Source organism: Prionailurus bengalensis, chromosome A1 (genome assembly GCF_016509475.1).
Source record: "Prionailurus bengalensis isolate Pbe53 chromosome A1, Fcat_Pben_1.1_paternal_pri, whole genome shotgun sequence".
Lineage (NCBI taxonomy): Eukaryota > Metazoa > Chordata > Mammalia > Carnivora > Felidae > Prionailurus > Prionailurus bengalensis.
This window is the reverse complement of record NC_057343.1, coordinates 226,724,272-226,745,676: the sequence shown is the minus strand read 5'-3', so window position 1 is coordinate 226,745,676 and position 21,405 is coordinate 226,724,272. Positions and strand designations below refer to the sequence as shown.

Here is a 21,405-nt window from a genome sequence, read left to right as displayed (position 1 = left end):
CTTCTAACCCGCTGCTCTCCGTGTTACAGGTTCAGAAGTTGTGGGGCTGCAAGGTTGGTGACAGGAAGGAGTAGTGGAACTCTCAGAATCTTGACCGAGGCTGAGTTTTGCCAGCTTGTGAAATCGGGTCGATTTTGTCACGTTAAATACGTCTTCTCTATCATCCCCACCTTCTCTTTGAAGTGGACAATATGTGTGCCTTTGACTTTCTCATTAAGACAGTACCCCTCGGGGCGCCTGGGTGGCGCAGTCGGTTAAGCGTCCGACTTCAGCCAGGTCACGATCTCGCGGTCCGTGAGTTCGAGCCCCACGTCAGGCTCTGGGCTGATGGCTCGGAGCCTGGAGCCTGTTTCCGATTCTGTGTCTCCCTCTCTCTCTGCCCCTTGCCTGTTCATGCTCTGTCTCTCTCTGTCCCAAAAATAAATAAACGTTGAAAAAAAAAAAAAAGACAGTACCCCTCTCCTCAAACACGTCTGTCAAAACTAAAGATCGCTTAAGACTCACACCGCCAATGGTGCATTCTGTTTAGCACCGTCCTCCAGACCAGAGTAGGCTTATAGACGGGGAACTCCAGACACCCACATAGGAGACTTGGGTTGAGTGTAGATAGGATCCTTGGTCTGTTCATCAGAAGGAATTTGTGTCAGACTGAGTGAATCATCAGTTGTCTGATAGCAGCCTGACTTCCCACCCTTGCCTTAACAACCCGCCCTGTTCTGCATCTCAGATGGTGCACCAGAACTTTGAAAGACATCCCTAGGAGAGCCTAGAAAGCCTCATTAGGAAAGATGTGGGCCACCGACTATGTATTTTCTCCTCTAACTCTTGCCAAATAATTGACTTTTTATCGTAGTGTACTTGTTAAAATTGCCTAAGCCACACTGTCAGAATCCAGCCCCCCCCCCCCCCCCCCCCCCCCCGCCCCGAGCTACTATTTATCTGCTTGCTGCCTTTGACCAATTGACAAGGTGTAATCTTCCTGGGGTCTAGACTTTGACGGACCTATGGATGGGAGTTCCGAGGCAACCAAGGACAGTGCCTGGACATTTGTGGCATTTCCGAAAGAAACGTGGAAGTGGATTTGAGTCCTCAATACAATCTAATCCAATCCACACATGATTATTGTACATCTGTGCAAAGACCAAAAATTATAGACCTAAGGGATACAGTGATAGTCACTTAAGAGCACAAACGAAATGACCAAGCCTTGGAGAATTAAAAAGCGGCTTGTTTAACGTAAATCTCTAGTAGTGACCATTGATGTGAAATGTTGGGGGTCTGGAAGCAAACAGGAAAGAATTCTTGAGATGTCTTCAGTGCCACAAAGGTGATGTTAAAGCATGGGGACAGGACCCGTGGGCGGAAAAAGTTGTGAGGAGTGACTGATTATACACTTCAAGCTGGGAAGGAAGGGGTTAGGGATAGTTTAAGTCTCTAGGGAATTTGTTCCAGGACCTTGAGGAGTCATTTACTATTGCCTAGTAAAACCTTAGTCATGAGACACTTCAGATGTGTATCAGTGGGCCAGTTGCTAACATGTGTCTTGAGGGGATAGAGATAAAGGAAGCTTCCAAATGGGATTATGTTAAAGAAACCGTACAGGATCCTGGAGGTCAGGCTCATGTCAAGCAAAGGTTGCCCTTTGCCCTTACCAAGTGTTAACCTCCAGGCACCTGAGTTCCTGCAGGAAGGTCACTCTGCCGGTCCCAAGTCCTTGTCAATGGGCTGTAAGTCGCAAGTTGTAAGGAAGTTTAATTGTTCTACATTTCTTTTACCTTTGTTCTCCACGTCAGCCATAATGAGATTGAAACCCAAGTTGAACAGAATGTTGTTGATTCCAGTTCACGCGATCATGTGCAATTAATGGTGTTAGTTCCTTTTCTAAGGAGAGTGGGGTGAGTTTTGCATGGCTTGAACCCCTCAAGAGGGACACTGCTGAGGCATTAAATAGGTGCTCGGTTTTAAGTTCACGTGCTGGGATGATATTTAGCACTTGGTCAGCAGGCGAGTCCCAACTGTGATGATACTCATGTGGCTTGGAATCCAATGTCTCGTTCCCTGGTGGCTCCCTGATTCCAAGAAGACTGCTCACGGATTTGGGTAATCTATTTCCTTAACTTGCTTTTTCTAAGCCTATAGGAAAAAAAAGAGAAATGGCCGACTTCTTGCCTGAATTTTATGCTAACAGCAAGGAAAGATTTCTGGTAACTCTTTCTTGTACTCCGTGTTTGAATGTATTCTTTTATACATGGAAAATAAAATATTCCTAGGAAAAGGGACTATTGATATTTCCATTTTAAAACTTTTACTGAACTCCAAACAGGTAAGATGGGCAAAACTGAGTATTATGCACGGCCCTTTGCCACAACCTCCCGATCTACCTAAAACAAGGGAGGTGGATATGCAGTTGGAAAATACTCTTTCCCAAAGTTGCTTTCAAGCACATTTTAAGACACATTCTCCCGTTTGATTTTTTTTTTTTTTTCTGGCACTTTCTCCCGTACGTACTGGGCTCCCTTAGTCATTTGGTGTTCCCTGTTGGCATTCATCTTTTCTCAACACTCGAGGCGTCTGTTCTTATCATTGTAAGATTTTGCACATTTAGTAACATTCACTTGCTCTTAAAACCTACTCATTATATGATGAGTATTGCAGGCTTTAGTCTAGGATTTAAATGTGAAGGAAAATGATTGTTTTTGATCATAATTGAATCAATTTCCATTTGTTTGCCTGTTTTGAATACAGTGATTTATTCCCCCTCTCTTTTACCTAATCTTGAAATTCAAGGTCACCACCAATTACCTGCTAACAGGGCTGAGAAAAGGTTTCAGGTTGTTAAACACAAATCTAATCGAGTAAAGTTTAGAGATCTAATTGGCTGTATCAACCCATTTGTGAATCAGGCAGCGTCCCGTCTAGCCAGTAGAGGGGAGCTCCCAGGAATTGTACAAAATGGAAGGTTTTTGTAGGAAGGCCGGTAGGGCAAGGATGTTACTAGCAAAAGAAAAGAAAGGATTGTTTCGGGCAAGGTCCTCTTCCTTTAGTGGGCAGAGAAGGGCTCCTGTTTTGTGGATGACTTCATCTTCCTCAGGGGCATAGAGGGGGCCCATGTGACAGATTACTTCATTAGCACGGATGAGAACATTCCTTACTGGCCCGGGTAAGCCTCCATTTCTAAGGGGAGGTTGAAGCTGCAGGTAGGTTAGGTCTTGAGCCCTGGTTTGGTGACGTGGCCTAGCATACATGACTCCATTTTGGGCCTGTGGTGTTCTCTTTCACGAGGTAAAGAAAGGTGAATGAAAATTTCCTGAATACCTACTGTGTGTCATGAGCTGAACTTTGCTCTCTCGTGCCAGTACTGCAGTTAATGCTATTAACAACCTCGCTCCTACCCACCCCCCCCACTTTTTTTTCTTTTGTAGGTGAGACCGAGTTTGCTGAGGTGAACTTCCCCGCCCAAGTTCACACAGCCGAACTCGGCCTGCTGACCTCTTTGCCCAAGGGCTTTCTCCCCACAGGGTGTATTGGATGGGGGCTCAAAACTCACTGGCCAGCCGTCAAAGCTCCATTTGAAGTAGAAGAGGAAAATCTGTTGTCTAATTCTATAAAATGGATGCTCCCGGAAAAGCATATTGTCTCAGGGAGAGCTGTAAACCCAGAGCAACAACTGAAGCTTTGGTTCTGTAAGAAGGGAGTTTACAGAGCCCTACTGTGTGTCCCCCCAGTGTGAAAAGTTGCTGCAGTAACAAAGGACCACCTAAGGCCTGATGTAGGTGCGGGGGTGCTTCTCTGCAGCTGATATAACACTGCTCTTCGGTCTGGAACCTTCCTCTTCTCTGCAGACTGCTCGCGTGGTGCCCCTTCTGTGGCTAAACAGTGGCACTAATGATGGGGCTGGGGGGGGGGGAGAGCAGGGGGGTAGGGAGGTGGGGGGGGGGGATATGGCTGCTGGAGAGGTTCTGGGAGGGAGAGAAGTCGCGATAATGCTAATGTATTTGTGATTCTGACAGCAAAGAGAACTCAAAGATGGCCCCGTAGGTGACGAGATTTTATTGGGGCTGACGCCACCCTGTTCTGTCCCCCCTTACCTCGGGGTTAGACCCAGCTAGGTGTTCTTCTATGCCCGTTTTCTGCTTCATGGCTACCAATAATCATACTGGTCTTTGGAAGTTTCGTGTTTCAGTTTTTATAGATGAGGCAAAACCATTAGCCGACTCCCGTGTGGCTGCAAACTCCTCAGTGAGTGTCCCCTGAGCCACTGGCTTCACTTCTACCACGTTAGCTTCTTAAGAAATACGATTCTTAGGACCCACGCTAGACCCATGAGTGAATCTGGAAAAAGACCCCTTGGTCTGCATCATCAACAAGGTCCTGGCGTGATTCCGCTGTTCTCAAGTTTCACTACTTTTATTTGACATGTTGTTTTTAAATTGCACCAAATAAAAAGATTTTGAATGACGTCGACATGAGGGGCAAGTTGGTACTGAATTCCAGTTGCTTCAATTAGAAATCGTTCCTATTCATTCATTCCGCGAGGAGATTATGGATTGAATTTTTACTACAGCGGGTGTGGAGATAAAAGACGTAGCCTTGCTTTCGGAGTTCCCGGTTGGGAAGAAATACCCCTCAGTTATGTTTTGCAATCTCACAGCACTCTGGGACTCAGACTTTCAATGTTTTCTTATTATTCAATGGCTCATTAAGTGGCCAAGAGACTCAGACTTGAAGAAGGCAAGTGTGGAGAGGGAATGCTTGGATGGGAAATATTGAGAGATCTACTCCACTTGTAAGAGTGGGGGCCGCATTACGAGTGACATTAGAGGTGACCTTGTGTTATTTAAGCTCACCATTGCAGTAGCCTCTTGAAAAGAGACAGCTTTTACTGTTTGCCTGTGGATTCAATGTATTCTTCCTTAATTCAGCCCATGTTTCCTAAACTCTTCTTTGTTTTGCGCTAAGCATAGCACCAAGGGGGGAAAAAGGGGCAAATTCTTTGCTTCAACATCAAGGACCTGTAGGGGCGCCTGCCTGGCTTAGTTGGTTGAGCATCCCATTTTGGCTCAGGTCGCGATCTCGTGGCTCGTGAGCTCGAGCTCCCTGTCGGGCTCTGTGCTGACAGCTGGGAGCCTGAAGCCTGCTTCAGATGCTGTGTCTCCCTCTCTGCCCCGCTCACGTGCGGGCACACACACACTCTCTCAAAATATATAGAATGGTTTTCTTTGAAAATGATCAAACTATGAAATAGCAGCAGGACTGGAAATACAACTACATTTACTATTGGTGCCAGAACAAAAAGGTACATTAAAATGTCAATATGTGACAATTTTAAGTGGTCATAAAACGTGTGAACCAGCCCTTCGTGATTAGGTACAGAAAATACTGGAAATAAAACTGTGGTTTTTCCCTGCACCGCCGGGTCTCCTCCCTTCTCCCTGGCTACTAGTCAGACTTTGTCCAGGGGACTACATTGAGCGCATCTGTTACGGCTCCAAGCCTAGGATGATCTGTCTAGTTGACCAGTAAGCCCCCAGAATATCTCAGCTTCTGGAAGTTGTTGCTTTGTTTTGTTCTGTTCTGTTTTGTTTTTCCCTGGGCTTTGTTTAATTCTGTCTTGAGAGCTTTCAGTTAGTGGCAGTCATAGGACATATTAGTTTCCCAGGTCGGTAGTGGACGGGAGGAGTGGTTCAGGAGTGATCTTAGCTTGCCTTTCGTGGGTTGGTTGTGGTTCACTTACTAGCTTTATTGGCGAAAAGAACAGGTGATTCATATGGAGTCAAATGTTAGAATGTCGCAGCCAAGACTCTTGAAAGGACCACTCCTTAAGTGCACATAAATAATGATGCAAATGCACAGCAGACTCTGAAAGAAAGCATATTAGGCTATTGATGAGAATGAATAATACATGTTTTCTGATGGTCTGCTGAGTGTGGCAGGATGTTTTAAACGGGAGGGGAAAAAAAAAACCCTCTGCATAAGGTCTGCGTTCGGTCAACCTCCCATTCAAAGCCATGCTTAATGTCCTCTGTCATATTTATAGCAGCACATAAATTCAGTTGTATGCTTAAAAGTTGTAGAGCCAACTGGAGACATACTTTGAAAAATTGGTTTCTACAATATGCATTTAGTAACTTCAAAAGTCTCGCAGTGATTTGTGCGTCCTCCTCTTAATTACGTGATGGGCCCTAATGCTGTAGAATTCGCCACCGTGGATGATCTCTGGAACTTGGCCATGTCTCATTTAATGGAATGGGGATTTCGGTTGTAATTTAGCATACTTATGTCTACTGCTGTGTAACAGCTGAGCTTATGTAACCAAATTTATACTCCTGGTTCTTTCATTTTATACGTTTATAATTTGAAAATTGCATTTCTCAGTGTGGAGTAAGCCTGCCATGTTTATGGAGCACCCATCGTGGATTCACAACCGTAAAACAAAACCTTTGTTCTTGAGGTTTCAGATACGTGTTGAAGAAATTTGAAGAAGGGCTTTAGGTCAATGCTCCAGTAAGACTAGATCTGTGTTACTGTTAAAGGTCCCTGCCCAACACAACAGAATATAAAAGGGCTAAGCAAGGATGAGACAGATGGATGGCTTATTAAAGATCAAGACCAGATTGCATGATCAGGAAAGAGTAAGTGTAGCAAAGTAGTTCTTAAGATTGAATGCCCTTTTTATATTTACATTGAGAATAAGGGTCTAGAGACCAAATGTGCCTTCCCTTATTTCCAAGCCTTTTATATATAATGTGATGAACCTATTTGCTTTAACTTGGGCACATCAAATTGTTTTCCAGTAAGACCTCTCCAGGTTTATCGGTCACTGTGTTCATCCTTTAACACTTTAATTGATGAAATGGGTGTCCTTTTTTCTCTGTGTGCTTGAGAAATCCTAAGTGTTGTAATATGAAAGAAGCTAAGTGATACGGTAAATAACTAGAAAAATAAAGACCTGGAATACTAAAAGGTAAACAACTATTTCAAATGCTCATGAGTTAGCGTGCCCTGCAGAGAGATCCTTTTGAGATGTAGTGAATCTTTGTTCCAGAATAAGTCGGAGTTGACCGTGTTCACTTGAAAGAGAGGGATGTGGATGCTGAGTTTGGGCACGCCACTGGCCTTGGACTTGCCCTCACTCCTTTCTCTCCCTCCCCATCTGTATAGTAAGTAAGCTTTACCAAGCCCAATTTTGACTTACTTTCTGAGCGAGTCTTCCGGAACCTTGAATAATCAGTGATTTCTCCTTCCTGCTTCTCCTTTCGTTTCTTTCTTCCTTCTTTGTCTCCTCCTCTCTTCCCATATGTATTTTCTCTTCTTCCAAACCCTTAGAAACTCTGTCTCGACAACATTCCAAGTTCTTGTCTTGGCTTTTGCCTTTACTGTAGCAATGCTCTTTTCTGTTGACCCTTATAGATTTATATTCCATCATCCCTCCCTCCAGGTAAATACATCCTCACCTATCTCCTCAATGTCAAGAGGGTTTTCTTACAATCTTAACTGGACTTTCTGCTTTCCTGTCTTCATCTATAGATAGTGTAGCTATCTGTCCGGGGAGGTTATCATGATGGTCGAGACCTCACGTAAGTGCCAGCGTGCTTGGGTTCACACCAACACCTCCAGGGGAATAGTTGTACGATCTTAGGTGAGCTATTGACCTGCAACATGCCTTGGTTTCCTCAGGGCAAAGTGGGGGTAGTAATAATAATTCTTTCTCCATAGGATTGATGAGACAGTTAATGAGTCAATATACAGTAAGAGTAAGTACTATGTGTATAAATACTTTTGATATTTCTACTATCTCAGACCCCATCTCCTCTATCAAACTTTCCTGATGCCCTTACTCCAACTAAAGGTTATCTCTTCTGGGGAAAGTATGGTTTTTCACCCTCTTGTAACACTTGGCTTACTCAGCTTACTCTCATTTTAATTGTCTCTGTATGTCGTCTCTCTCCTGCTAGACGAGAGGAGGTTTTTTGGTTCACTTGTCTCTGTGCATGGCTCCTACTTGAACCCACCTCGAAACAGTTCTTTTCTTATTAAGATTAAGTCTCTTCTAGAATAATTTCTGAACATTTGAAGTTCTCGAGGCCACTCTGCATGTTGGATTCTTTTTTAAGTTTTTTTTTTGTTTTTTTTTGTTAATGTTTTATTTATTTTTGAGAGAGAAAGTGTGAGCAGAGGAGGGGCAGAGAGAAGCGGGGACAGAAGATCCGAAGCGGGCCCTGTGCTGACAGCAGAGAGCCCCATGCGAGCCTTGAACTCATGAACTGGGAGATCATGACCTGAGCCAAAGTCGGATGCTCAACCAACTGAGCCACCCAGGCGCCCCACTGCATATTGGGGCATATCTGTTCTTATCGAATATAGTTTTTGAACATGTCGTGTTTCTTCATTCTTTATAAATTCTTTTTCTTTAATGTTTGTTTATTTATTTTGAGAGAGAGAGAGAGCGCGCACACACATGAGCAGTGGGGAGGGAGGGAGGGAGAGAGAATCCCAAGCAGGCTCTGCCCCAGTGTGAGGCCCCTTCTGGAACTGGGAGATCATGACCTGAGCTGAAATCATGGAGTCTTGATACTTAACCGACTAAGCCACCCCGGTGCTCTTGTAAATTCTTTCTTAAAGGTAATTTCGCCCCCTTTTCTCTTACCCTAATATTTGCTTCAGCTAACCAGTAACTTGGGTATTTTTTTAGGCCGCAGTAATTATAAACCCAGTTGGTCTGGTGAAGAGTTTGTCCGCAGATACAATTCATGAGTCCTAACTTTGCAGGTTACCTTAAAATCAATCATGGATTGCGTTGCTTATAAACCTGTGGGAGCTTTGCAGCCCTGAATTCAGAGTGATAATTACTTGTTCAAGAGTACAGTTAATATACTCTGGCCACACATTTAACCGTGTCAGGAAGCACGGATTCGTTCTCAGCATTTGTGTGAAGCAGATGTATTTTCTTCTGATTCTGAAATGGAAACAGAATCAGAAGGAGACTCTAGTCGGTCTTGATCATAACATGAAGCAGCAATCAAACCGGGAATAGTGCCCCAGCCTGTGACACCTGCCGTGGCATATTCATTCATGTTGCGTTTTGCTACGTGCATGGAGTCATCCTCATTGTAATCTGGTTGATGTCATCCTTAAAAACTCGGTTCTCCTGGTTGGAGATGAAATAGTTAATTAATCCAGATTTGCATTTTCAGAATAAAAATCTTGGCAATGGATGGGACCTTTGTACGTCCTGTATAGGAGGTGCCTAGATATTATTAGCACAGAGAAAGAAGACATAAATAGGAATAGCATGTGAAGTTGTAAATATAGTAACTTTTAGATCATATGGGAGAAATTCTATATTAGTCTTTTTTTTTTTTTTTTTTTTTGGTTTGGTGTGGTCTGGTTGTATATACCAGTTAAGTATGCCAGTGATTTTCCTTGTCACAGACTTGTGGTGGTGTTCACTGACGTAGTGACAAAAACGTGAACATATTAGTAAGAAATGCAAGTGGGTGACATTGTGGAGTATGTAGTGATTGGAGAGAGAATACAGTGCATGTAATCCCCCGGGGTTTGGGGGTAGCGAATGCCTGGAAACTATGTCATTATGCAAGGTTGCATTTTCTGAAGAGCGACACTGCTGTAATTGGGGCTTGCAGTTTTGTTCCAAAGACTGGGGCGACACTAATGGATACCGACCAACCGAGGATTACCGAAACGAAGATTCGACAATTGTAAGGGGTGGCCCTGTGCAAATCGAGACATCGAAAATTCAATACGTGGGCTAAGGTGAATACTAACACTTAATTGCCAGTAATTTTGCTCACTACCAAGATACAGACGGGTTCTTGAAAGCTATTTGGAGGGAGTGGGGGACGAGCGAAAATCGGTGGCCTCAAAGGACTGAAATCTCAAAGTCGGTCATGACAGTGCTTCTTTGCTTCTCTCACTCAGAACCCCTTTTGATCCAACATTTCTCCTTTCCTCTCTCATCTGCACCCAACCAGACTCTTTAGTAAGTGTTTTATTTCAGGGTCTGAAGAAAGGAAAGGGTAAATGAGAGCTCCCAGAAACCCTACGGTTACTATAGGAACAACTTCCATAATGGCGAAAATATCGATGAGATTCTATCCAGGTAACTAGGGCTGTGCCTTCCTATGTTTTAAAACATTGCTAGTTTTTTTTTGTTTGTTTGTTTTGTTTTTTACTAAAACCAAAGGCAGGGGGTCAGGGCCTGTGTTTTTGCGTGGTAGGAGCCAGAGGATTTGAGAGCCTCAGTTCTAGAAGAGGGAGAATGTCTTCTGTCTATGGAGAGGACTGAGCAGCAAGTCAGCTCAAGGGCTTCACGCACCCAAACTGAGCCCCTTTCTGAGCACTGGAGAACAGAGAAACTATTTTCATGGGCTCCCTGATTCAAAATGCCACTCACCGTGGAGTCCAAGTGGAAACCTTACACAGCTACATACTCTCATTCTTGGGTGCCCGGAAGGCATCTTGCTAGAAAAGCTGGCTACAGTTTCCATGAGTAAAAAAGATGCAGATAAAGATTGGATCGGATGGAGGAGTAGATTTTCAGAAGAAGTGGTATAGTGAGGGTGGAGAGACTTGATTCAAAATAAGAAACTTCCTCTCATTGATCTCATTCTCCTCACTCTTGCCCTCGCTCTCTCTTTTATGTGAACATAGTGAATCTTTGCCCTTACTGTTTTCAAGTCACTGTGACCTCGTGCTGACCATGACCTCCCAAGGCAAAGTTGGCATTTAAAACCTGTAACTGGCCTGAACTCTTTCTCAACTTACAAACTCCCAACAAAGTCTTGTAAAATGTTGCTTTCTGTAGCTTTGTAAAAAGTTGATGCGTCCTAATTTTGTTTTGTGTCATTTGCCCCTGACAATAAATGTAGAAATGAATTCCTGCTTGATTAACAAAACAAAACAAAACAAAACAACACCTGGGGCGCCTGGGTGGCTCAGTCGGTTAAGCGCCCGACTTCGGCTCAGGTCATGATCTCACAGTCCGTGAGTTCGAGCCCTGTGTCAGGCTCCGTGCTGACAGCTCAGAGCCTGGAGCCTGCTTCTGATTCTCTGTCTCCCTCTCGCTCTGCCCCTTCCCTGCGCATGCTCTGTCTCTCTCTGTCTCAAAAAAAACCCAACATAACATTAAAAAAAAAAAAACCAATTAATGAGAGATTTCTTAGATAAAACTGTTTAATGAGGTTCTGAACACATAAGAAAATTCAGAAAAAATACAGACCTTTATAAACAAATTGGATTTTTTTTTCCTTGAAAGAAATATCCCCTATTTCTGTGCTCAAACACAAAACAAAAATGGTTCTACCCAAAGTAAGTGGTGTAAGTGATTGTAAGTGTTTGTGTGTTAAGCTCTTCAGACTTCTCAAGTCTGAAGGAAAAGAGAATGAGTCCTCAGCTAAAACCTTCAACTTTAGTAATATTCAGACCACTTTTGTGGTACTGGACTATCTTAATATTTATTCTGTCTCAAGAATTCTACCTTTTTCCATAAAATTCAAGTTACTTTTTTTCCCATGGTGGTGGCAAGAGAATAATTTCCACCTGGTGCAAGTTTCTGTTTTATAAATGCTTTTTTTTATATGCAGGAAACTGGTTACTTAGTCTTCCGTAACTAACTGAATTTAAAAATATATATGTATATTTATATAAACTTAATATACATAATATATTATTATCACATATATAATATATGTATATGATATATACATATATTATATATATAATTTATGTATATAATATATACATATATTATATATATATATAATTTATTTAAGTAAACTCTATACCCATCATGGGACTTGAACTCAAGACCTTGAGATCAAGAGTCTCATGCTCTACCAACTGAGCCAGCCAGGAGCCCTTGACTTATATATTTAAATGATTCTCACAGGATATAGGATGGGACAAGGAAATTGTTTTCATTTGGCTTCTGAGGCTTAGTAATCCTTTTATGTCACTATTGACTTTTGCTTTTGAGTTTTAGGTGGATATATTGTTCTAGCAAATTGAACCTAAGAAGTCTTCCCACATGGTTTTCCTCAACCAACACTCAACTGCAAGTCATGTTAGCTTCAGGAGCCTGTGATGGATCTTCCATAGATTGACTTAAATTCTATTGAAAAGATAGTTTTAAAATATTTTTAGCATTGCATAAAAGGGGAGATGGTTAGCGTTTGATTGTTTCTAGAAAGTGCTTTTTCTTAGAGTTTGGCATAGGGCACGTCTTGGCCAGCAGGACCACCAAGGGTTGGTAGTTGACCCATCAAAAGCAGGTCAAGGGAAACAACTGAGCGTCTTCTATAAACACAACGCTATGAAATAGTTCTGCATGAGCAAAACTAACGAAGCGTAATTTTTCTGACAGTTACGTCTTCATCTGAAGTGTTTTCAGGGTTCAGTTCTGCCCCCGCTCATTACTTACGGAGCTGACGCACTATTCTGAAAACATATCCTAAGTGTAATTGAAAACATCAGAAAATGTTTTTTGGTCGATACTTGGATGTTGTCTTGTAAGTTTTTATTTCTAACTTTTAACAAGTTTCACGTGTGTTGAAGGTACTGAACATTTATCGTACATTAATTATATCTACAAAGAAATCCAACTATAGCAGGAAACCAACTGGATGTCAATCTTCAGGGTGCAAGGTGGTGTGCAAGTTTTTATGATAATAATTAGCAGGAATATAGAGCTTTACTGATGGCTTTCATCTGTTCAAGCTGCTATAAGAAAGTATCATAGACTGGGTGACTTATAAACAACAGGAATTTATTTCTCACAGTGCTAGAGGCAATAAAATTCCAAGGTCAAGGTGTAGCATAATTGGGCTCTGGGGCCTAGTGCCGACTTCTTCCTCTGTCCTCATGTGGTGGGAGGGGCTGAAGCGCTCTGTGGGGTCTCTTATAAGGGCACCTATCCCATTCGTGAAGGCTCCATGCCCAGGACCTCCCAAAGGTCCTGCTTCCTAATACCGTCACCTCAGAGATGAGCTTTCACCGTACGAATGTTGGGGAGGACACAAACATTCCGACCATAGCACTGATCATAACCCATTTTTCACACACATAGCATTTTGTTAGTGTCATAAGCCTTCATAAAATATATGCACACATTTCCACCTTCCCCACCAAGAGCACAAACTTTAAATATCTTCATTTTACTGAATAGGAAATTTGAGACCCAGAGGGGAAGGTGATTTGCTCAGACTCTTAAGCAAATTATTGACAGCTGGGACCAGCACTCTGCATGCTTGCCACTTGTAGCAAACTTTCATACTGTGTGCGAGGGGGCTTGTTTTTGATGTGTCTTAAAAGATTTATAATTTACTTAACCTTTTTCTAAGTGACATTTTGTCCTCAGCCCTTCTGCCTTCATTGTCTCAAAATGAAAGACCAGATTTTAATTCAGGAGGCTAGGAGGCTGTGCTGATGGTGGATTGGTTTGTTTTAAGGTAAGAAAAAAATGTAAGTGCCCATCAGGAAAGTTCTGGATGCGCTGATCATATTAGCGTTTGTAAGAATTGTTACTTAATGAAATTAAGTGATAATTCAGCTCTGTACAGAGGTGATTTTGACCCGGTGTGCCCTGCGGGTTGTGTGTACAAAATAAACATGACTTAGGTGATTTGAATGGCTAAGAAGCATCTTCCATGTTCCCTGATAGGCTCTCTGGAGTGAAAGGAACAAAGACTTGGGAGAACCTTGTAGGGGAGATCATCTCTATTAGAGTATGTTGACTACAACATAACCTTTCAAATTATTTCTTGCCCTTAATCCCCCAAACAAATTTTTTTTTTAATGTAAAATTTAAGCTGTCAAGAGTCAGAGTCATTTTAAAAAAAAATTTTTTTTTTCAACGTTTATTTATTTTTGGGACAGAGAGAGACAGAGTATGAACGGGGGAGGGGCAGAGAGAGAGGGAGACACAGAATCGGAAACAGGCTCCAGGCTCTGAGCCATCAGCCCAGAGCCCGACGCGGGGCTCGAACTCACGGACCGCGAGATCGTGACCTGGCTGAAGTCGGACGCTTAACCCACTGCGCCACCCAGGCGCCCCAGAGTCATTTTTTTAAGGTTTGTTATAGTGGCGATATATGGGGTCACATTTCTTTATAGATACGTATAGTCTTCAACTTCATAGTTGAACATGAGCTTGTAAGCAGGATTTTGTTTTCTATAAAAAAAGGGCTTGTCAGCTTCAAGATTCAACAGGATGTTTGGAGAAAGAATTAAAATCTAATTTTTAGGCCATTTATTACTTTACTTCATGTACCTATTTCTGAGGCCTGAACCCATCATCTCACCTTGCCTGCCTAGCTAGGGAGTTGTTCTTTCACGTGCCTTCATCCGCTTGAAGACGTTAGAGAAACACACCTTTGGAATTGTCATGAAAGTTCATGAGTATACACGGTCACTTATTAGGAAAAGTCATTAGCTGCCAACAAAGAAACGTGTCAGTCGCTTTGATCGGCGAACCGTGCTAGAGTGACCCTTTCTCTCCTCTTTTCACCAACAAGCAGAACTTGAATTCTCTGGAATATTTGTTTATAGCCACGTGGGATTAATTAACTAGAGAGAGGTTTGCTTTTATTGGGGGAGTGAGTCACAGGACAGCTGTGGGAGATTTAAAACACCATGTTCGGACCTTAAAAGTATGAACGTGTTGGTACTTGGTAAAAGAAAAAAAAGTCCTCCACAGAATGCTGGGAAAAAAAGGGGGCATTTGACAGTGTGACCTTCCCTCCCAAGCAATTTGTTTAGCTTATTAGCTGCGCTAAGGCGTCGATCAAGTTTTTGGCCTTCCACGTGTATTATAGGCAATAAATGAATTTTAACTGCAGAATTTGGGTTCTGCCTTCATCCCGATGACTGAAACGGAATTTTCACTTGTTTCCTTGGAACAAATGATGAAGAGATGGTAGGAAGATGAAATAATATTTCTTCCGTGGTCGCTCTGGTACCCAGCTCAAATTAGGAGTCATTAGATTTGGTGACCGGTCTATAATTTTTACTTCTGTCTAGAAAATAATTTCTTGCTATCACAGACTGTTGATCTTTTTAAAAAAGACTTGTAACCTCTTGAGAATCTTAGGTGCATAGAACATTCACATCCAAAGAGTAGACAAATTTACTCTCAGCAACATGATGACAACAGATAGGTGTACCAACTCCTTTTCCACATCCACCCAGTCGGCAAGAGCAAGCTTGAAACTCACATACCAAAAATCTTCTTGGTGACATTTCGAAATATTGTTAAATCGTCTTTTGATTACTGTGCCTGTGTGTGTGGAGCCCGTGTTCTACTATTCTCATGGGGTTTACAAGCACAGACCTACCTAGGAATCGCAAAATTAAATGACGGGGAAGGGAATTTAACGTTTCTTGCAGGCCCGTGAAATGTCAAACGTTATACCGATGCTTCCCACGAAATTCCCCTAAGGTTGACATTTTTTTTTTTTTTTTCCTGTAGAGGAAATGGAAGGACAATGAGGTTAAGTGACTTGCAAGGATTCAGGGCAGGTGTGCTGAGGAGTTGGGATTCATTAGCAACATCTTAGGAGTCACCCGTGACGCAACACGCGGGCACTCCGTGAAATAATTCTTGTACAGGATTTTCCAGATTTAACACAGTGCAGTCTCTTCGGTTGTTGTTGACCGCTAGTTATCTTCTACGCCACGTTGAAGCCGTTACTGTGTAGTTTTGGCCCCGGTGACATCGAATTGTCTTGTAATGTTAAAGGACAACTCTGGTAAGAGATCAACTTAAGTGTCTGGTTATTGTATCCACACTATGAGGTCAGTTGAGTGCATCAGCGTTGGTCTGAGTTTTTAATGGCTAGTGAATGTTCCAGATGTGGAGAAATGCGAAGGTAGGCTTAGCCTTCACTGTAGCTCAGATTGAGGTTTAAATCATTTCCAGGGGGGGTTATTTGTTGCTGATTTTTTATTTTAACTGCTTTTTTTTTTTTAACTTAGATGTTTAAACTCACAACTTGCTACACCAACTGATTTCTCTCAAAATTAGAAGTAAAACTATGAGAGATGTAATTAAAACGCATACCCACTGCTCTCATTTTTTTTAAGGATACTGATACAAAGCCCCACTGACAAATGGGGTGATGAAAAGTTTATGGGCAGAGAGTATCTGAAGTTCAGAATTTCATCATTATCTTGACAACATCTTGAGTTCTGAGTCACCCCACGTCGGCACCAACCTTGTGACCCAGGGAGGGTAACATTCCTGAGATGAGCTCTGTCCTGTGGGAAGCTTGCTCATGAACTTCCCTCTGACCTCTTGGATGGTGCCTTCTCACCTTACATGCTGGATTTGGCTTTTGCTTCTAGTCCTGCCCCATGACCTCCGTTAGTTAGAATTTCCATATGGGTAAGAGGATGCTAACAGTATACTTACTACATTGTGGTACTATTGAGAAGGTTAAATAAAAGAATCTCGTAATGTGTTTAGGATTAGGATTGTGCTCGACACGCAGGAAACCGTTAGATTTTAAATTGTAATTTTAATTTACCCCTCGGTATGTGCAAGGTTTTCACCCCTGTGGTCTTGGGAAATAACCGGACTTCCCTGCTTTTCCAGGGTTCTGGTGGATTCTATAAGCCTCCCTCGGATACCCCACTATAACTAATGTAAGAAAATTAGCCAAATGTAGGGGCATTTATTAACTTTGTGTCTGAAAAAACAAATAGGGTTGGAGACTTTCTTACAACTTGATTATGTACATTCATTTCCTGCCCAGAAATGAATCACAGCTGGGTTTAAAGAATAGAAAGTGGCCCTGTGTTTCAGAAAACCAATTTTAGTAACACAGATTTTAGGTTTGTAGACCAACATAGCTTTAAGCCTCTGGGGATAGCTATATAGAATTTCATGCTGTGTATTCACAAAGAGGCACCCCTATGTTATGGGCAGAATGCACCCCACATTTCCACTTCGTCTTCTATTCCGTGACTTCTAAACTGGCGTATAGGTTTCTATGATAGAATTGGAGAATATATAGAAAAGGCAGGCCTGTCAGGTTTTCTGTTTCTTAGCTCTAACCTCATGAACCAGAATATATCTTGAAATAGCAGAGCTGAAATTATTTTGACATTCCTGCATACTGGCTAATTGAGAACTCAATGAAAGAGTTGTAAACGACAACTTAAGACACTGGTCCAACTTATCTCTTTATGTTTTCACTTATTGCTTTGTGGTTGTTTAGGAGATTAGAATGGGTTTAATTGTATTTTTACCCTATATGTTTGCCCCCACTTCTGAGGGAGAAATAACCAAAAATTAAGTCAAATAGATCCCATTGGATATCCGAAGTGGATCATGACCAAAAGCCATTCTTTTTTTTTTTTTTAAAGCTACATAAGATTAATTCTTTCTTTCATAACATAATAAAGGCCTTCCTTCAGACTAGGAACATTATTTTAGTCATCTTTCAGCTTATTGCTTTTTGCCTCCTTCAACCATTAAATGCATTCCAGACAGGAAATTCACATATAGAGTGGAAATGAGCAGACAGAGACAAATTTTGACCAAAGCATAGCACTCTCCTACCCAACACCCTGCTTTTAAATAAGATAAATGTAGATTATTTCACGGTCATGAATTATGATTCCAAGAAGTGTAAGGAATAAAATTTTCTGTTCTAAATGGATGACATTAATGACAAAAAAAAAAAAAAAAAAAAAAAAAGGTGACTGGGCCACAAGAACGTTCTAATTCTGCCTCCACTGGTGCCCAGGGCAAGGCCTTCTCTCTCCTGGACTTTCCTTAATGGTGAGGACTGAAGAATACATGGACATTCAATCTGCTCCATGCTTCATCAAGGAAAAGCAACCAAATTTCCTCTAAAGAGCAACAGGTCAGTGGGTTCCCACTGATATATGATGGCATAAACATGCACTTGGAAAAAATAGCATGCCCGCTTATTTCTGGCAATGGTTCTAGACTGAATTTATTTATACATTTATAATTTATTATTTACTTGGATTTGCTTTCGTACTATGGAAGAAAAGTTGAGGGTTCAAGTACAATCACAGTTTCTGAGGCCAGAATCAAAAGCCTCTAGGAAGTTGGGGACTTCACTCGGAGTGGAAAAAGCCTGTTAATGACCATTGAGTTAGTTGGAATTCTAATCAGGTTATTGATTATGATAATTGATAATGAAGGCCATTTGCAGATTGCTATGGAAGTATGTAAGCCAAAAATACCTGGAAAGGCAATGAATACAAGTCTGGAACAACTTAAAAAGCAAATATAATTAGAGACACTGCGTAGGCTTTTCATTTCTTGGGTGGTGGTTTTCCTTTAACCGGTCCGGCTCGATAACCAGAAAGGCCACATGCTGCTTGTCTTTGGAGATGTGTGTGCCGATATGAGCATATAGCTGAATAGCTAAGTTGGAGAAGAGTTGGTAGTTTGAGATTCTTTTCTAGGAATTTGTCATTTGTGCTTGATTACAGCTGTACCATTTCTCTGGCAAGTATTTTAAGATTATGGAGCCTCTTCCGGGCAGCACTATGGATCTAAAACGGCTGCCTCTGGGGGCGCCCGGGTGGCTCAGTCGGTTAAGGGTCCGACTTCGGCTCAGGTCACCATCTGTCGGTTTGTGAGCTGGAGTTCGAGCCCCAGGTCCGGCTCTGTGCTGCCAGCTCAGAGCCTGGAGCCTGCTTCCGATTCTGTGTCTCTCTGTCTCTCAATGATAAATACACATTAGAAAGAAATTAAAATAAGATAAATTGGCTGCCTCTGCCATTTTGTACACAAGCGTTCACTAGTGTTTGCGTTGGACGTCGGAAAGCAGACAAGAAACAAATACTGTGCCCCTTCTCTTTTCGATGGACACACTTAGCATTTCATCACGGATTCTTTGATCTCAGTTTATTATTTCCTCTACTTGCTGCAACCAGACACTCTCTAACTGGGCTCTTTTTCAGATTCATTTTTTTGTCATTTTTAACTGTGGCAAAATATGAAATTGACTGCAGTAACCTGTCTTAAAGGGTACAGTTCTGGGGCGCTTGGGGGGGGGGTGCTCAGGCGGTTAAGTGTGGGACTCTTCATCTGGCTCAGGTCACGATCTCATGGTTCGTGCGCGAGCTCCAGACGGGGCTGGGCTCTGCCCTGACGGTGAGGGATTTTCCCTCTCCCTCTCTCTCTGCCCCTCCACTGCTCACGCTCTCACTGTCTCTCTCAAAATAAATAAATAAACTTAAGAAGGAATAAAGTGCACAGTTCAGTAGCGTCCGGAGCTGTTTCCTTTGTAAACGGAAGCTTCTTTTAGTTTTCCTACTGAGAAGCATCTTGGTCCATGCTGTCTGCTAAACAGTCAGACCCGGTGGCTCATAAATAGAAGGTTCTTTCTCAGAGTTGTGCAGGCTGGGAAGTCCCAGCTGGGGGTGCAGGCAGGTGTGGTGAAGGGAAAGCCCGCTTCTGACTGGTCGTGATTGGTCCCCTGGCTGCTCCTCACGTGGGGAAAAGGCTGGGGAGCCACGTGGGAGTCCCTCATCTGCAGTCCCACCCGCGAGGGCCCCACCTTCGGGTCCTAATCACCTCCCAGAGGCCCCACCTCGTAGCGCTATCGTCTCAGGGCACGGGGTTAGGATTTCAGCCTGCCAGGTCAGGGGTGGGGAGGTGGGCAAAGCCATTCCCTCCGGAGCCACCAGTAACGCTTCTGTGTTGTGTCGTGTTGTGCTGTGTTACAGAACTCCAAGATGGGAGGCAAGCTGAGCAAGAAGAAGAAGGGGTACAATGTGAATGATGAGAAGGCCAAGGACAAAGACAAGAAGGCCGAGGGTGCAGGCACCGAAGAGGAGGGAACCCCGAAGGAGAACGAGGCCCAGGCGGCCGCCGAGACCACAGAGGTGAAGGAGGGCAAGGAGGAGAAGCCGGACAAGGATGGCCAGGACGCGGCCGGCAAGCCCGAAGACAAGGAAGGCGACAAAGACACGGCCGCGGCCAAGGAAGACGCCCCGAAGGCGGAGCCCGAGCAGACGGAGGCGGCGGCCGAGGGCAAGCCCGAGCCCCCGAAGGCCGCCGAGCCCGAGCCCGCGGCCGCGGCCGCGGCCGGCGACGCCCCCAAGGCCGCGGAGCCCGAGGCGCCCGCGGAGGCCAAGGCCGACGACAAGGGCAAGGAGGCCGGGGAACCCACCAAGACTGAGGCTCCCGCAGCTCCTGCCGCGCAGGAGACGAAAAGTGACGGGGCCCCGGCTTCAGACTCAAAACCCAGCAGCACCGAGGCTGCGCCGTCGTCCAAGGAGAGCCCCGCAGCCACGGAAGCACCCAGTTCCACGGCCAAGGCCCAGGCCCCCGCAGCCCCCGCGGACGAGGTCAAGGCGGCCGAGGCGCCCGCCAGCTCCGAGCAAACCGTAGCAGTCAAGGAGTAACAAGGACAGCCTATGGAAACCGAGTCTGCTTCCACCGCCTGTCTCTCTCTCTCTGTGTCTCTCTCTCTCTCTCTGTCTCTCTCTCTCTCTCCTATACTAACTCGTTTCAAATCCGAAGTAATGATATGTATTGCCCAAGATTAAAGAAAAAAAAAAAAAAAGGATGTTGTCCCATCGAGGGAGGGAGGGGGTGGGGAGAATCCAAATAGTATTTTTGTGGGGAAATATCTAATATACCTTCAGTCAACTTTACCAATCAGTCCTGGATTTTAAAGATCAATGTCTGAAAGTACAGTACAATTTTTGTACCTGAACTGCTGTCACAGGCACTCCGCCGCTAAGATCCGAATATCTTGTCTTCTGCAAGGGGGTTGGGAGTGATGCGTTTGATTCTGCCCACAGGGCCTAGGCCAAGGCAATCAGATCTTTCGGAAAGCAGTATTTTCTGTGTTTTTCTTTTTAATTTACAGCTTTTCTTATTTTGATATTTTTTTAATGTTGTGGATGAATGCCAACTTTCAGACAGCCCTCTTAGCCTGTCCACACGTATCTCGATGCCAAGACTCCATTCTTCCTCCCCAGGTATTTTTGGGAGTAACAAACATTCTCTCATCCTACTTAGCCTCCCTAGATTTCTCATGACGAGTTAATGCATGTCCGTGGTTGGGTGCACCTGTAGTTCTGTTTATTGGTCAGTGGAAATGAAAAAAAAAAAAAAAAAGTCTGCGTTCATTGCAGTTCTGGTTTCTCTTCCATTCTGTGTCACAGGCACCAACACACCGCTCATTGGAAAATGGAAAAAAAAATAAAAATAAAAAAAAAAACAAAAAAATGTACAATGGATGCATTGAAATTATATGTAATTGTATAAATGGTGCAACAGTAATAAAGTTAAACAATTAAAAAGAAGTAATGAGGACTATTGGTTTTCTTTTATGGCCCCTTCCTCCTTGGTTATTACCTCAGTAGAGAATAGAGTGCTCTCTTGGGCATTTT

The 21,405-nt window shown here is 43.3% G+C and overlaps 1 protein-coding gene across 4 annotated transcripts in view; it reads left to right on the top strand.

Moving 5' to 3' along the window:
• BASP1 (brain abundant membrane attached signal protein 1) overlaps positions 1-21,074 on the top strand; it is a 56,871-nt gene extending 35,797 nt beyond the window's left edge. For 3 of the 4 annotated variants that reach the window (XM_043600859.1, XM_043600840.1, XM_043600850.1), the window contains one exon: positions 19,729-21,074. In XM_043600859.1, the coding sequence (XP_043456794.1) occupies positions 19,738-20,409 (672 nt within the window). In that variant the 5' untranslated portion in view covers positions 19,729-19,737 and the 3' untranslated portion in view covers positions 20,410-21,074. Of the gene's footprint in view, positions 1-7,721; positions 7,755-19,728 lie in introns of those variants that run through there. The other variant, XM_043600830.1, reaches the window with a different exon arrangement.
• Positions 21,075-21,405: the final 331 nt, after the last annotated feature.